The 16083-nt window shown below is 37.3% G+C and overlaps 1 protein-coding gene across 1 annotated transcript in view; it reads right to left on the bottom strand.

The window, feature by feature from the left end:
- ANKRD31 (ankyrin repeat domain 31) overlaps positions 1 to 16083 on the bottom strand; it is a 62352-nt gene that overhangs the window by 33728 nt on the left and 12541 nt on the right. Inside the window, 7 exon segments of the mRNA XM_017740718.1 lie at positions 1654 to 1816; positions 4051 to 4112; positions 5657 to 5801; positions 6374 to 6516; positions 9367 to 9546; positions 13042 to 13169; positions 13604 to 13743. Of these exon segments, the coding sequence (XP_017596207.1) occupies positions 1654 to 1816; positions 4051 to 4112; positions 5657 to 5801; positions 6374 to 6516; positions 9367 to 9546; positions 13042 to 13169; positions 13604 to 13743 (961 nt within the window).

Below are 16083 nucleotides of genomic sequence, written 5' to 3'. Positions count from 1 at the left end.
TGCACAACAGTTTGCTTCATGGCTGTTAGGAAACATTTGCAAAAGCATGATGGGACATTGGTTTGTGAATCACAAAATACTGGTTCTCTGTGGGATGCATTGCCAGGTGGGTCACGAGCAGGAAAGATCCAGATCTTGGCAAATATAAAGTCCAGTCAGAACAGTACAAAGATAAAATGAAGAGATTACCATAACCAGCAATCAGGTTATATTAGGCTGACATCCCTCACCAACTTCAAGGACATTGTCCTTCAATACCTCAACACTGTCTAGGAGCAATTATTTCCACAGGTTGAGCTATAAGAGAAGAAGCAAGCTGTTTGTACCTTCCTTCTGTATAAGCACAATAGAAATGTTGGGAGCCTAGTAAGTGACTGACTGTAGATGAAAATGACACTGTGTTATTTGTGAAGAAAAGATTTTTATTCAAGAATAGAATAATATAAGGAAGACCAGTGAGACATAGGAACAATCAGATGAGATAAAAAGGTCAGTTAATGAAGAAAAAGCACCGGAGAGTAAAAACATCTCAAAACCCCACAAATCAGAAAGCATCATCCCATTTTCCACTTTATTTCTACAGCAATCTGAATGCCATTGTCCTGGACTCCAAATTTATTAAGGCCTTCAACTGTATAAAGGGCTATACTTTCTTGCACCACCTCTGAAATGGCAACACTCTCCTGGTATAAAGGGAATAATTAATTTTATCTGAATAAAATATTACCTGAAGAATCTCTTACGAGGAAAAAAGTAACTTGGGACATGCTATCCCAGAGGAGACCAAAAAATAAAACACAAATGTTTGGAATAAATCTTTTTAAAATAATAATTGTGCAAATAGGAGGCAAAAAAAAGGGTTTTAAGAGGGGAGGGATCCTATTGGAACTACAAGTTTTGGTTTTAGCAAGTCTTGAGTACTACAGTTCTCTGGTTCCAGAAAGAACCAAAGTATACATGATGAGTGCTAGCTTTATCAAAAAATCAGTAAGTGAAAATATTTAGAGGTTAAAGATGAGTTGGAGTAGCACTCTATCATGATGGTAAGGCTACAAGATAAATGCAAATCTTAGACATGGGATGAAAATGCTAAACAAAAAGCTGCATGTGCAGGCAGAAGAGAATACAACTACTGGAGTTGTATTCTCTTATTCTCATACAAGTAGGTTTGTATCTATACCACAGCTAAACCCAAAGGTACCAGTACAATCAGAGTCTATGCTAATTTGTCCCTGATGAGGATATAGCCTATAAAATAGAAATGGATCTTTGTGTGTCAAATATACGGACAGCCCTGTTCTTTGATCTGTGACACGTAAAACAGTTAACTAAAGACCAACCTAGTGTTACTTTAAACTGCTGTTTATGTAACATACTTAAGTAAGGATCAGCTTGAAGCTCTCACTTATGATCCTGCCTCCCCTCAACCACAATGCTGAAAGACTGATGAATGTAACATAAACAAAATGTGCATTCTGTAAAATGGAGTGCAGAAATTCTGGAAATATTTCAGGGTTTAGGTATTTAGTAGAGTATTTGCTCAGCATGCTATATATACCTTTTGTCAAGTTTTCTCTCACACATTTCAAAAAGCCTTCCTCATGTACATTTGGAAAAAGAACTCCACTGGTTTACAAAGTATTAACTTCTCACCTGACTTCTTAGACGTTTGCTGTTCTGATGCTTGACTCAATTGTGATTGATTAGATGAAAGCTTGTTGTTGCTGCTGCTGGAATATGAGGCTGCCTTTGCTTTTTGCCTTGTCTCCTGAGGATTTGCACATGCTGGTTCTGACTCCTCTGTCTGTAAGGAAATCTATCAAAACAAAGGCAAAGAGAGTTTTAAACTTAGGGCTGATCCATTTGGTTTTTTTCCATTAACATCAGATTACACTTGATTTGTCAAGTTTTGCAAAAAATCGTTCTGAAGGTGTTCTCGCATCAGTATTTAGACTCCTGTCACTCAAACTACTACTGCTACTCTGCATGAGACTATGCTGATCCCTGCCACATCCTGTTGTAACTTTAAAACACACACATTGTGAGAGAAAGCCAAAGCAAGTCAGTATTGACTGAGAATCAAGTTCTGTTAAATCAGCAGTCCTAGAATGTTGTGCACACACTCTTTTTTTTTTGCTCCAGAAACCATGGATGTGAGACAACACAAACTGGTGATCTCCTCCCCTTTACAAGCAAGTTGCTGAGCTTCCACCAGTGCTGCCCTTTTATTCTGCAAATGAGTTTCCACTGTACCATTGCCGCATTACATTCCTGTTACAATACCACCTGACTTAGTTCAGTTTCCCTAGAACATTAAGTAGGATGCTACAATTATGAACAGATACAACAGTAGTCTGGCCCATTTCATTAGGTGCATCATCAGTGAAATATGTTTTCTGTAAAGTTCCTTGGACTGTAAGTGCACTAAACTTGAGGTCCATGTAACATAAGACATTATTTCTGAATAGTTTTACTCTTGTAGCCTCTGCTATAACAATAGCCTTTTTGGAACTTTTTTCTTTTTCTGCCTTCAGAGAAAGGTTCCTGACGAGCTTTATTCTTGTGTTTTTCACCAAAATCGTTTTTCTGCTTTGTTCATGTTTAGCAAAACTTCCTTTGATGCTCCAATGTTATCATGTTGAAGTACATCTGCATTTAATTCTATCTCTAAAACAGCCCATATACTTAACTTCATTTTCTGATAAATTGCTTTATTATATACTAAAAGAAAACTCTGCTGCCATAAAATTAACTGATTTTCTCTGTGCTGCTTTTTAAGACAGCAAGACCAAGAAATTAAGGAACTAAGAAATATGTGTAAAAAAGTGTAAAAATTAATGGGTAAAATCCAACAATAAATATTACTCAAGTGCTTTAAACTTCTATTTATTTTTGAAATTTGAAGTGAGTTTTAATTAATAATCTGCCTTCAAAACTTCCTTGCTTCTGTGGTCATAAACCAGAGCTGCAGTTTCACATTTCTGACAAGCCTGTCTACAATTATTCCAGGAAATTATAAAGAAGGGCAAATAATACATCAAAACCACACAGAATTAACTCATGGCAACCTCAAAACACAGCTGGTCCAAAGGCCAGTGACTAATTAGGGTTAGCATTATCCTTCTGATTACTTTATATTTGGGGACACACTGTAACATTTGACACAACTACTGAAATGATCAGTTACACAGTTACAGTAATAGGTTTACATAATTAAATGTTTACAGCACCTTCTTTTTCAATCATTTAATGTTTTAAAGCATAATCTAAGACTATACACCATGGATGCTGTTACACCACAACATTTCAAAGGAGACATAGGCTGCATAACTGTGAGTAACAAGGACAGTTATCATAACCACATAAAACTTCAAAAGCTCCAAAAGATGTATCTATGCACGCTACACTCTACATCTCAGATGTTATCTGTTATCATTGTTCAAAGGAAGAAAACAGAAGGGGAGAATGCAGCTCTTAGCGCCAAAAGCTGTTGCATTATATCCAAACACTGCCCCAAGTGACTGATGATGGTGTCTTGTCTTCACGAGGCACCAGCTCCCTCATCCTACTGAGATCTCACAGCATAACTACGCAACCTCTGTGCAAGTCAGTGTCTTCCCAACCCTTTCCTCTCAAAACCCAACACAACTTACTCGACACAGAGGCAAGACATAACTATCCTACTGCTACAAGCCAGGCAACAAATGGCAGTTTCAGTCAGGTTTCTGCAAGCACAAACAGGCACTGCAGTACCATGCTTTCTGTAAATTAGCTCTGCAGCACTTGCAAAAACAGCAAGAACCACCATCCATGAGACACAGCTGATTGCCTCTGCCCTCCATCTTCATGTGGCTGTACCTTTATCCCAAGCACTAGTAAGGATGAGCATAACATTGACTATCACTCTCAGTCCCTGCTGGACGTCTCCAGTACATTGTGTGCTGGTTTTGAAACATACTTCAGAAACAGTCATCTGCTTTAGTTTACTGAACACTGTCATTAAGCCCGCAACTGTTCACCATGAAGTTAGAATTCTTTGTAAAGAAGTACCTGGTGCTGGCTTGCATCTTCTATACACTGAGTATTTAACATATTCTTTGAATCATCTCCACCTGATATGAAAATCAAAGACAGAAAGAAACCAGAATTGAAAAGAGATCATAATTTACTTTGCATACATATGATCACATGTCTACAATATTGCATGTACATTACTTACGATATTTATCTTTCAAGAAAAATTATCAAGCCCTTAAGGGTTTTATTGGAATCTAAAACATATCAATATATAAAATATTTATCAAATTTTGTAGTCTAATCTTGGTTGCAAATAGCCTCTTGTTGAAACCAGCTTTGGTGAGAGTAAAGACTGGCACATACTTCCAAATTTTCTTGATGATTAGTGACCTGAGCAATTCTTTTTGAAACTTAGTGTAATCCCTGGCTCCTCTCTGTAAGACTTAGTGCTTCAGGATACCTAAGGAATCTCAGAGCAGCAGGCTGAGAGCCCTCACTAGCACCCCATCCATCTAATCTTCATGTCACCTGATAGCTTCTCATGGGGAAGTCTTATATTATCCCAGTCTCCCTTCAAGTCTAGTTTTGAGCTCTGTCCACGAGCCCTGCCATCTTATGAGCAAAGACCCTCTTCCTTCTCTGAGAAAGGTGAATGCCATCTGATGCCAGAAGGCCTGGTGACATCTAGACCATGCCTTTACTGAAACGCCCAGAATTTTGGCAGTGACATTAGCTATGGAGTCATGCATTAATAGACTGGGTTTTTCTGCTTCTTCCAACAGCCCTGCTCACAAGTGGAAGAAGAAAGGAAAAAACTGCCTGTCTACCAGATTCCCTTATCAACTATCCTGAGGCTTTGAAGTCTCTTTTGATTATCCCTGGACTTAATGTTACAGCTTTATTGCCATCCATGTGGAAAAACAGTAATGGATAATAGTCTACGGGATTGGGACTCCTTCTGACTTAAACATACTACTGCCCACACTGGCTCATGGGTGTCCATAGTCTTAATCCTTGCTCTAATCAAGGTTTATCTTGTACCTGCTTCTGATCAAACAGCCTCCTCCAAACTTTCTTCACAACTTAGTTCGCAAGACTGTACAAGACCCAACTCTCTCCTTAGCCAATCACTAGCTCTAATCCAACTGTCTCCTTACAAACTCACTGGTTGTTACCTACCGTAAAATTTTCCTGTACCCAGCCCTAACAGCAGTTAAGGCTTGGCAACCCCTAAGATCTAGATCTAATCCTAGTTTCCCATTTCTTATCTTACGGATCCTTCAAAATTCAGATTTTATGCCAATTTAAACCAAATTTTATCCCTACCTCTAAACCATACCTCATGCATCAGCAAGTCAAGAAATGCTGCATCTTCCATTTAGATAGACAACTATTGTGTTTCACACCTTCATTTCAAATTTAAAGGTAACCCCAGCCCAAGAAACAGCTGAACCTCACCATCTTTTATACTCTGTCAACGTACAGCAACTGCAGAGGGTAAGGAGTGCTCACTGGTAACTCTGGCATGAGACAGTGAAGGCCACAGAGTTACTAGAAGTAATTAAGCAAATACAGTTCAATAGATATTCTAAGTTTCTCCATTTACTGGTGACGATATGTCAGAATAATTCTTTCCTACCTGCTACTGAATATCTTCTGGATTTTGCTACATAACTTTTAAGAAGTTTCCTCATAGATGGGTCAGAAGTTTCTTCTAATGCACACCTTCCCATCTGGTTTTTTAATAAGGGATCAGCTCCATACCAAAGTAATAAGTTCGCCATCTAGAAGAATAAGTTTTTCAGATAATTTCTGTTCTGACAGTATTTTTCATAATCCTTATGGATTCTCTCTCTTTTACTTGATAACATGAGCAACTAAAATCAAATCCCTCTTTATTCTAGTTCATAAACACCAAGCATTCCCCTAGATGCATCATTATCCTATAGTCTTATTATTTTTATTATTATAAATTGTTCCAGTTATTAATCTGATGCCATTAAGATAAGGTCTCCCAAAACACAGGGTAGGATTCATCCTCCATAGCTCTTAACTGGCAGAAAATAACAGGTGATTTTAGGGTTAGGATCAGCTTATACATTTAGGGTATCTACTTTAGGAGAAAATAAATTGTGCTCTAGATGTGTGTATTGTGACTCCTGTGACTGCAAGGGAATCTTGTTAAGCATGGAGTGGTTTGAATAGAAATCAGGCAGGGAGGAGTTACTTGCAAGCTCCTGAATTTACCTATAATCTAAAAAGGCCAGCCCCATACAAAAACATTATGTGACCTTTTGGACTCAAGTACAATGATTTCTATTCCAAAATCATATTTTGTGTTCAATTTGGAATATACCTCATAATGACCTTCTTTAACTGCATCTTGCAAGGGTGTTATTTGTTCCCTTTGTGTAGCATTAACATCAGCTCCTGCTTTCAAAAGCAGATTTGCTATCCCATAAAAGCCTTCCACGCTTGCTATATGTAGCGCAGTCAAGCCTACGAAAAAGAAAAACATGTATTTCACATTTGGGTGAAAAAATTTCTAAAAATTTATGTCATTTTTAGGTTGTCTCTGATAAAGACTTCACAGAGTATATTGAAATAGTAAAAACTGATGCATTCCAGTAAGATGTATGAAGAAATGTTTATGAAAATATCACAAGGGTTGGGAGACCTCATGCTTTTGACAAAATTCACACCTACTGAGGAAGTAGATGCTGGGGTAACAACATTAGTTTTAGATTTGATAGTTCTGCTATGAAAGGAGAGATTAAAAATTATTCATCCCATATTTTAGTAATTTCTCCTGGAGTAAAACATATATGCTGTTTTAAGGACAAGTTAATTTTTCACGGCACTCTTTTATTTTCATGGCTATACTGAAGAGGGTAAGTAAGAAAGAAGTGACAAAAATAAAGACATGAATTATTTACTACCAAACAAAAACATTTTTAGGACTATCAAGAATGGTTGGAGTGTTCAAATAGATGAAAAATCCCTAGTGAAATTCCATATTCACTCCCAGGTATATGGAAAAAAACTGTATGACAAGATATGACATGAATTCTACTCCATGAAGGACCTGTTTAGGAAAAATATGGAATACAAGTCTTTGAACTGGGTTTAGCATAGCCATGCATCAGGTCCTTAAATACGCAGGGTGAGAGACATAAGGGAAAAACACAGACGATTTTCCACTTATTATTTTCCAGCTCTAAAACTAACATGCCCTCCAGAAGATCACTTTCATGGATAGTGTCACTCTTCAACAATTTTCCATTATCAAAAGGTTGTCAGGGCCTAATTCACATACGAAATAGGTGAATTAATAAGGCTTAATAAGATTGTTTCAGTCCCATTATGCAAAATTATCTTAATTTCACTAGAGAGAGAAACTCTTGAGGCTCTTTTATACACAGCCTAATCCTGAATATTGTTTATTCCTAGTAACTAGGTTTATTATGAAATCTGTTAAGGAGATAATAAAAGTTGTCATTTAGGGGATGTACTAATTTCTCCCTCAGTAAAAAGTATGCTCTACCTGATATAATAATAAGACCCAGAAAAACTGCACCTGCAACACATTCAATTAATAATCACTAGAGATTACCAACATGAGCATGCAAGGACACTGTGCAGGCTCCAAATCAAGGAGAAACACAAGTCTCACTGCAACTGTTTCTCAGATCCCTTGGGATACTGTGAGTCAAGACTCAAACTTAGAGCACACGACAGTATCTCTAATATGCTGTCCATATCCTACACGCTGATGTCCAGGAAATACAAAGGAGAAAAAAAACCAAACCAAACCAAACCAAAACAAACAACAGAAGATCTCAATAATTCAGTTAGGTACTGAGAAGAGTACCAGAGCATAGGAATAAGGAAAAAATACTAGACTAAGAAGCTTTGAAGGAGGAGAACAGACACAGAGGCAGAATATAATATTCAGAACAATGATTTAAAGAGACCAAGATGAAAGTGCATGTCAAAAGGACATAAGCCTGGTAAGTCTACTTCTTTCTGATTACACCTGCCTCATGGAAAACAAAGGAAGCAGGGCCAGGTCAACCTCTCATCCTTTCAGGGAGTATAATTAAAAGATATTTTGTGCAGCTCTGCTCCTTTTGCACCAAAAAACCAGCAGGAAGAGTCTGGGGGATGAAGAAATGGTGGCCTAGCAAAATATGCAAAGGCAGGAAAAGGAAGCAGCTGTGACATCAAACTCTAAAACCAGTGCACTTTAGTACACTCGCCTACTGTGGCTGCAGCTGAACCCACACTATCAGCACTTCTCGGTTGTCAACAGAGGGTTTTGAACCCCACCAACAAAATATTTTCTCATCTGCCTCTAGCACAAGTTAGAATATTACAAGTCACACTGTTAGCTCAAATGCCTGTTCTGTAAAAGTCTGAGGTTTGCCACTGACCCCATCTACCTCTCAATATATCCCAGAATACAGAGAATTTCAACCTTAATTTTGGTCTGTTATGTGCTTGCATTATGCAATAGCCTGTAACTGCAGAACGTGTGTTCTTTTCTTTCCTGCAGGACAGTTGTGAAATCCTAGCTGCTAGCACAATATGGAAAGACTGTAAGAATGAAGTTTTCTAGCAGAAGAGTCTGCAAACTCCTTGTTACAGGAATTTTTCAGAGACTAATGGATGAGACAGGGAAGTGCAGATTAGGAATAATCTTATATTTGAAACAACCAAGTAATAATTAAGGTGAAGTCTTTGGCACAGAGTATCACCCACAAAAGTGAGTAAGGTAAATTGCTTGAATCAAATAGCTGGCTGCTATTTGTCGAGATTTTTTTTTCCCTGCCCAAGACGAAGAAAAAATGGAAAATACCAAATAATCACAACTTTAAAAATTTAAAACAGTGCTCAACTTCACTCAAGATGTAAAGGGCGAAATCAAAGTTCCTGAAAAATTAAACTGGAAAATCTACATCTTGATGTCTCAAGTTCGCCACTGAAATGGACAATGAATGGACCCCAACTTTAAAACCTATGAAGTTGATTATTTAATTAGGGACTGTTTTGTTATAAGCATGCATGGAATCATTGAATTAAGGCTATGTAAACCTAATTGCATCACTCTGTAACTTTTTTAAGTGCTTACTTTTCCCTCAAAATTTTCTTTTCTTGTATACTTTTGTAACTAGATCTACCTGTTTTTCCATGCACAAGTACTAAGTTAAACCAATAAAAATTCAATAACCAATTGACCAGTCACAAACCTACAACCTTGCCCACTGCACAAACTTGTAACATATGGTTTTATTAGTTATAGGCAGGTACTTGTATTGAAAATAGTATTTTAGTACAACTGCAACTTACCAGCATAATCCTGAGCATTTACTTTTCCACCGGCTTTTATTATCCTATGTACAAGATCTATGTCCTGGTGAATAACAGCTCTATGCAGTAAGTTCTCACCATACGCATTCCTCCTGTGGATTGTTGAAAGTGAAAGGGGGCGAGTTGGATTTACAGAATTCCTACCAAAGGCTTCTCGTTCTGAAAAATAATGTTAAAGATCAGTTGCACAGAAAAGTATCTTTTCTCTTTTATCTTGGCTTCACTTTATATTACAGTTAGTAAATAAGCTTTCTGAAGAAACAAATGTTCATTCAATCTAGTAAAAATGAAAATCTCAAAAAACACATCACAAATTGAATAATAACATCATTTAATAAAAGATGTCATAGTGCATTTCATAACAAAACTCCAATTGAAATTCAACACACAGAAATATGACTATGTAGAAGTGTTTTAACTTCAGACTTCTTCCTTTCTAGTGACATTTTTGCAAGGTGTATTGCTTACCAATGGATGATAAAACCACTATTCCACATACAAATCATTATAAGGTGATCATTTCAATAACTAGTCAATAATTCAATAATTTAACTTTTCTTAAAAGTCAAATTTATCTACCATTCTTTTTTACTCATCTGTTTTTTAAAACCTCTGGTTTGTGAGCAAGTGATTGAAATTAACTCCCTCAGGTTATCTTTTCTCATTACTTCACAACCAGCTCAGTCATTTCTGTAAAGAGTGAATATGAGGTCTAAATGTACATCACAAATTGAATAATAACATCATTTAATAAAAGATGTCATAGTGCATTTCATAACAAAACTCCAATTGAAATTCAACACACAGAAATATGACTATGTAGAAGTGTTTTAACTTCAGACTTCTTCCTTTCTAGTGACATTTTTGCAAGGTGTATTGCTTACCAATGGATGATAAAACCACTATTCCACATACAAATCATTATAAGGTGATCATTTCAATAACTAGTCAATAATTCAATAATTTAACTTTTCTTAAAAGTCAAATTTATCTACCATTCTTTTTTACTCATCTGTTTTTTAAAACCTCTGGTTTGTGAGCAAGTGATTGAAATTAACTCCCTCAGGTTATCTTTTCTCATTACTTCACAACCAGCTCAGTCATTTCTGTAAAGAGTGAATATGAGGTCTAAATGTAAAAAAAAAAAAAAAAATTTAAGAAACTGTTTTTAATGTTTAGCTTAGTATTTTACAAAACAAACACTATTTCCCATTATGCAGTCATCACAGTTTTCAGCTTGGCTGAAACTATATCCAGTACATAGATGAGCTGTCCTGTACTTCACCAGCAGTGCCATTCCAGCATCCCTTAAAACTGTGGAGAAGAGCATCCTGGCTACTGCCTCTGACAAAAAACAAGGAGGGAAGAAAGACGGGAAGGAAAGAACAGGAGAACCACTTGCAGATAAACATAGTGCAGGCCTAGGCCATTAATTCATCTACTAATGAAAACTCTTAGGACAGCAGGCTGTTTTACATTGCTCCTCTCCAGAAGCTGTAGCAGAAATGCCCCATTGGCTCTAAAACTCCACCCTGGTGCCAGTGATGCCTTAAAGAACCTAGAAATGAAAAAACACACTTTTGAGATAATATTAGTACAGGAGGTGATATAAAGGCTGGCCTTTATTGGAGGCCTCCAGGGGCAGATATGGAAAATGCTGCCCCCTGCATGGGGTGAATACAGTTTTATAAGTTTAGCAAATTAGCATAACTGACAAAAATCCCCATTTAGAGACATAAGTGGTGAGGTAATTCCCCCCTGGTTCAATCCTTTACTAAATCCTCTCCCCTTAGATAGGAACTAAACTTTGTTTATGAAAATGTGTTTTGAAGAGCTGGTTTCAACCTTGGCTCCCAGGAAGAACCGAGATAGGATAGGGGCCTTGGACTCCCAGCTTGGAGCCTCTGGAATGTGTTTTGTCTTTCTGCCTATCGGGATAGGGAAAAGGTAGGGGAAAGCACTGGGGCTAACTACAAATACAAAAATGGGCTACAGAGCTACAAATACATGTGTGAAGAATATAGAGAATACATAAAAGCAAAAAAGGCAAAAATCAATTCAGCATCACCAGAAATAGACCTTAAAACCCATAGCTGTTCTAGAGCTGTAACTCACACAGCTTGATGTTTTGTGCATTGCTATACACTGTGAGCTCGGACTAATTCCAAACATTCTTAAATTCTTGACTCTGTGTAGATTTTTACAATCTAATAGATAGGGGTTTCCCTCAGCTAAGCACATAGTCCCTCTCCTTTACTTGTCCAGCCTTGCAAGAGATCAATCATTTAAGACATGCAGTCACTAGTCAGAACTGATCTAAACCAGCCAAGCAGTTCAGGAGGGATTAGACTTGCACAGACACAAACAAAACAATGTGCAGTTCTATGTTACACTTTACCTCATTAAAATCTTCCTTGAAGGGATCTATTTCCCATCACTTCCACTTGCCTTCCCTAGAACTTTCCATGTGCCTGACCTTGTGCAACACAAGTGACACACACAGACCCAAACCAAAGCTTATCATGGTGGTGTTTTTAGACTGAATTACCAAACTAAGATAACCAATGGGCTCTTGATAGGTCTGATGTGAAAGGGATGTAAGCTTGCTAGATTGGTTTAACATGAAGCTACCTCTATAGGCAATTAAACTCTTTCTGCAGAAACCATACTAAAGAATCAGTAACTTGTTTATTGAGTGGAAACTAGTAAGTCAATTTAAAATAGATGAGCAGTTAGTCATTCAACTTTAAATCTCATCAAAATGGTGCTTCTACCGTGAATTATTAAAATCCTACAAAGAGAACTAAATTCTGTTAATTGGAGGTGGACTTCTTCATGTTTTTTCAGACCTATAATGTAGCTACAATTGAAGTTACAATTCAAATACTTACAAGCTTTGTAAGACGTTTAAATGATTGTAGGTAAATGGAAAAACCCTATCCGAGTGGACTTGAACAAAAAAAACCCAACAGATAAGACCCAATCTTAAAGGTGCTGGAGTGAACATTTAAGTCAGGAAATTCTTTATTCTCCCAAAAAATTCCTCTGCAAGGTCAAGAATCTCTCTGCATGTACCTTCAAAGGATGAAAAATAGCAATCTTTCTCTCTAACAAACCGCATTGCAAATAAAATACTTCAAAAGAGTGCTCTGCAACTGTGGTAGTAAAGGCCCTATAATCCTGTAGGTAGGGTAACAACAGCAGGCATTCAAAATAGAATAAACTGTTTTGTATAGGTCAGTTCTTGAGGATGGCACAGATGCTCTGACAATGATGTTGCACTCACAGTACTAAATGGCAGAAGGATATATAGATGTAGCTTAGGATCTACCTTTTCATTCTGCAAAAAAATGTTTCTCCTTTTCAGAACACACCATATTTTTTTCATACAAAACACTGCAATAAGAATCACATCCTGAAAAAAATCTCATTATTCTTAAGGAACTTATGCAAACAAGTTAACTGTTAGGTTGCTAATATAAGGGTTTTCAGAAGAAGGGAAATTATCAATAACTTTAATTATTAAAATGAATGTTTATACAATATTTTTAAAAGAAAACCATGCTATAGTTTATTGGAAAAATTATGAATTATATTTGATTCAGTATAGTTGTTCAAATAATAATCTGTATGATAACAGCACATATATCTTACTCCGTTTGTTGTCGATTCTCTTACTCCTTCTCCTCTGCTTAGCTTCTGCATACTCATTCAGAATTATTTCTTGCCATATGATGGTTTCTAGGTCCTGCTTGTCTTCAGAAGTAGATTTCTGAATTTTACTGGCAAGAGATTAGCTTAGAATCAACAAAAATTCTCTATATAAATCAATGTTTTCAGTAGAGCTAAGAATATGAATGCATTTGATTTCAAAACGAACCCTCACAGCAGGTAAGCACATAGGCTAATTTAGGTAGTACTAAATAAGGAGTAAATCAGGAGAGAAACTAACTCCCAGATCTGTAAATAGCAGGTAAAACCTTTACCTTTGATCATTTAAAGTCATTCACATGACAAATGAGTACTCCACATGCATCACATCTATTACATTAATATATTAAAAATTTAAGAATTATTATGCATAATTTCTCATACTCAAAATACTTAGGTTTGTTTCTTGTTATACTGCCGCTGTGAGCCATTCCCTGCTGTCTGTTCTAGTATTTGGTGGTGAGAGGAAACAATCTCTGTACTTTCCTGAGGAGGTCTCACTTACCTTGATGTTGTTTGGGCTGTTTCTACACATGCTGCAGACTTCACTGCATGTGAATGTCCCTCACCAGTTTGCTTTTCACTAAAGGTGGCATCCAAGTAAACTGAAATTACTTCTTTCTCTCCCTGCTGACCACCCACAGGCTGTGACAAAAAAAGAAATATCAGAAGCAACTGGTACGCATGAAGATAAAACAAAGGCTGTATATAAAAGAGCTCCAAGTACACTCTTTTTTAAATTGTATGTGTGCTCACAGAGAATTAAGGGGTTGCTTAAGTGAATAACTGGAATTCTACAGATATGAAAGACAGACACTGCCATAGGAGAGGCAATCCTGAAGTAGTATGCCATGCAATGTGTTCCTGGCAGAATTAGCTGAATTAGGCTACTCAAGAATCACAACTTAAAACATAAATCTAGGCTGGATGACAGCAAACAAAAGCTGCTCTATCTGAAAGTTATTTGATTGGACACTTGAAATGACAATAGATTAATTTTAGTTTCCTATGGACATGAGCTCCTGTCCTAAAAAACAAGATGCTGCTTGAGATGTCTTAAAATAGCCCATCCCATGTCACTGTTGCAGAAGCCTAAAAATGTACACAAGCTGAGATCTATGTTTCACCTGACGTTCAGCAACTCCCAGCTGAGCAGTTATTTCTAAAGACATACCATCCCTGAGCTGCAGCCACTACAGATGAGAGTCAGTTCACTTACCTTCAACCTTCTAAAAGCCAGCCATGTAGATGACACTAGGCATCCTCATTACTCCACCACTTGTAAAGAGGAAGAGCTACTCTGAGATTATAGTGATTCACCTCATCCTATGCTGTGCAAAGGGGAACCTAAATGACTCATGTACACCAAAGACTTACCTCTAATCCCACCCTAAAGACAGGTCACCACATGGAAGTTAATTTGACTTACTTGAGTTTATTCACTGTTTTAGCCATGTGAGTGTGACATGCTGCTATGTGTCTCTCAAGCTCCTGAAATCTGGGTACTCATTAGTTTATTACATAATTGAGTAATGCTGAAAGCTTTTAGGATACATCCTCAGCACACATGCATAGAAATTCTTTCACAATGATGTGGGAGAACTGGTTAGTCCTTTCTTGGGATACAAATAGAAATGGAGAATGTGCTGATTAATCTTTTTAATTGACATATTTAGCAGAGAGGTTACTGAAGAGGGGAATTGCCTTCTTAGAAGTGATCCCCCTGGGTCAAGAGACAATGCATGTTAACATGGGATCTGGGGTTGTTTAGCCTGAGGAAAAGAAGTCTCAGCAGTGCCCTTATTGCTCTCTACAACTACTTGAAAAGAGTTTGCAGTGAGGTGGGGGCTAGTCTCTTCTTCCAGGTGAAAAGCAATAGGTCAAGGGTAAGTGGCCTCCAGCTGTGCCAGAGAAGGTTTAGATTGGGTACGAGGAAAAATTTTTTCATTGGAACTGTGGCCAGGCACTGGAACAGGCTGAATAGGGAAGTGGTGGAATCACCATCCCTGGAAGTGTTCAAAAGACATGTGGATGTGGCACTTGGGGACACGGTTTAGTGGTAAACACAGTGGCTCTTGGTTGGACAATTGGACTCAATGATCCCAGAGGTCTTTTCCAACCTTAATGATCCTATGGCAGCTGGGGAAAATCAAATATATTAGCTTAGAAAACTATCATAGCAATACTTTCCATGGATCCACACCTGTGATGGGAACAGGGTTAGAGAAGGAGAAGAAAACATTTCAAAGAAAAAAAACCCACACTTGCTTTATAAGAGACCATATACTAAAATATATGGGATATTCAGCATCCTGATTGCCTCTACAACTCAGTACAGGCTCTCCTCTTTTGGATACTTGCTTCACCACAAAAATACTCTGAAGAAAGAAGGGTGAGAAAAGACTACAGTTAACTTCAACAGTTACTAACAAATTAACTGGGATTTTTTTCCTCAGTCAATTGTCTCCTTACTTTCTGCCTTCCAGAACACCAGATAAAGGCATAAAGAAAAGCTGAAGTTGATTATTATTTGACAAGAGGTTAGAGATCTCCACTTCCACAAGACTCTGCTTCACAATTTTAACTGCAATTTTGAGTAAATCTAGACATGAATCTTCACGCAGCTGTGCTACAAATTTCTTCACTAAAAGAGCTTTGTAAAGTGCTGTGGTTGTGAGACAGTTGGCCTACAGCACATTGAAATTAGCCATCTTTGTGGCACATTTAATTACACGCTGATAGTAGTATTCAATTAATACTACTAGGAAAACACAGAATGAACCTATAGCTTTTGGATGCTTTATGCCATTGTGGGGATGTAAAGCAGTTGTAAAACCACCTGAAATAGTCAGCTTTATATGACTGATCATTGATTTGCAGCTCCAGATTATTCAAAGACAAAACAGAGCAGAGAATCAGGTTACAGGTTTACAAGAGATGCTTAATATACTCTGCAGCATAAACCGATGTCTCCTATCTGTCCTT

The sequence above is a fragment of the Corvus brachyrhynchos genome, unplaced genomic scaffold, assembly GCF_000691975.1.
Source record: "Corvus brachyrhynchos isolate BGI_N302 unplaced genomic scaffold, ASM69197v1 scaffold467, whole genome shotgun sequence".
Taxonomy (NCBI): Eukaryota; Metazoa; Chordata; class Aves; order Passeriformes; family Corvidae; genus Corvus; species Corvus brachyrhynchos.
This window is presented reverse-complemented; position numbering and strand designations above follow the sequence as displayed.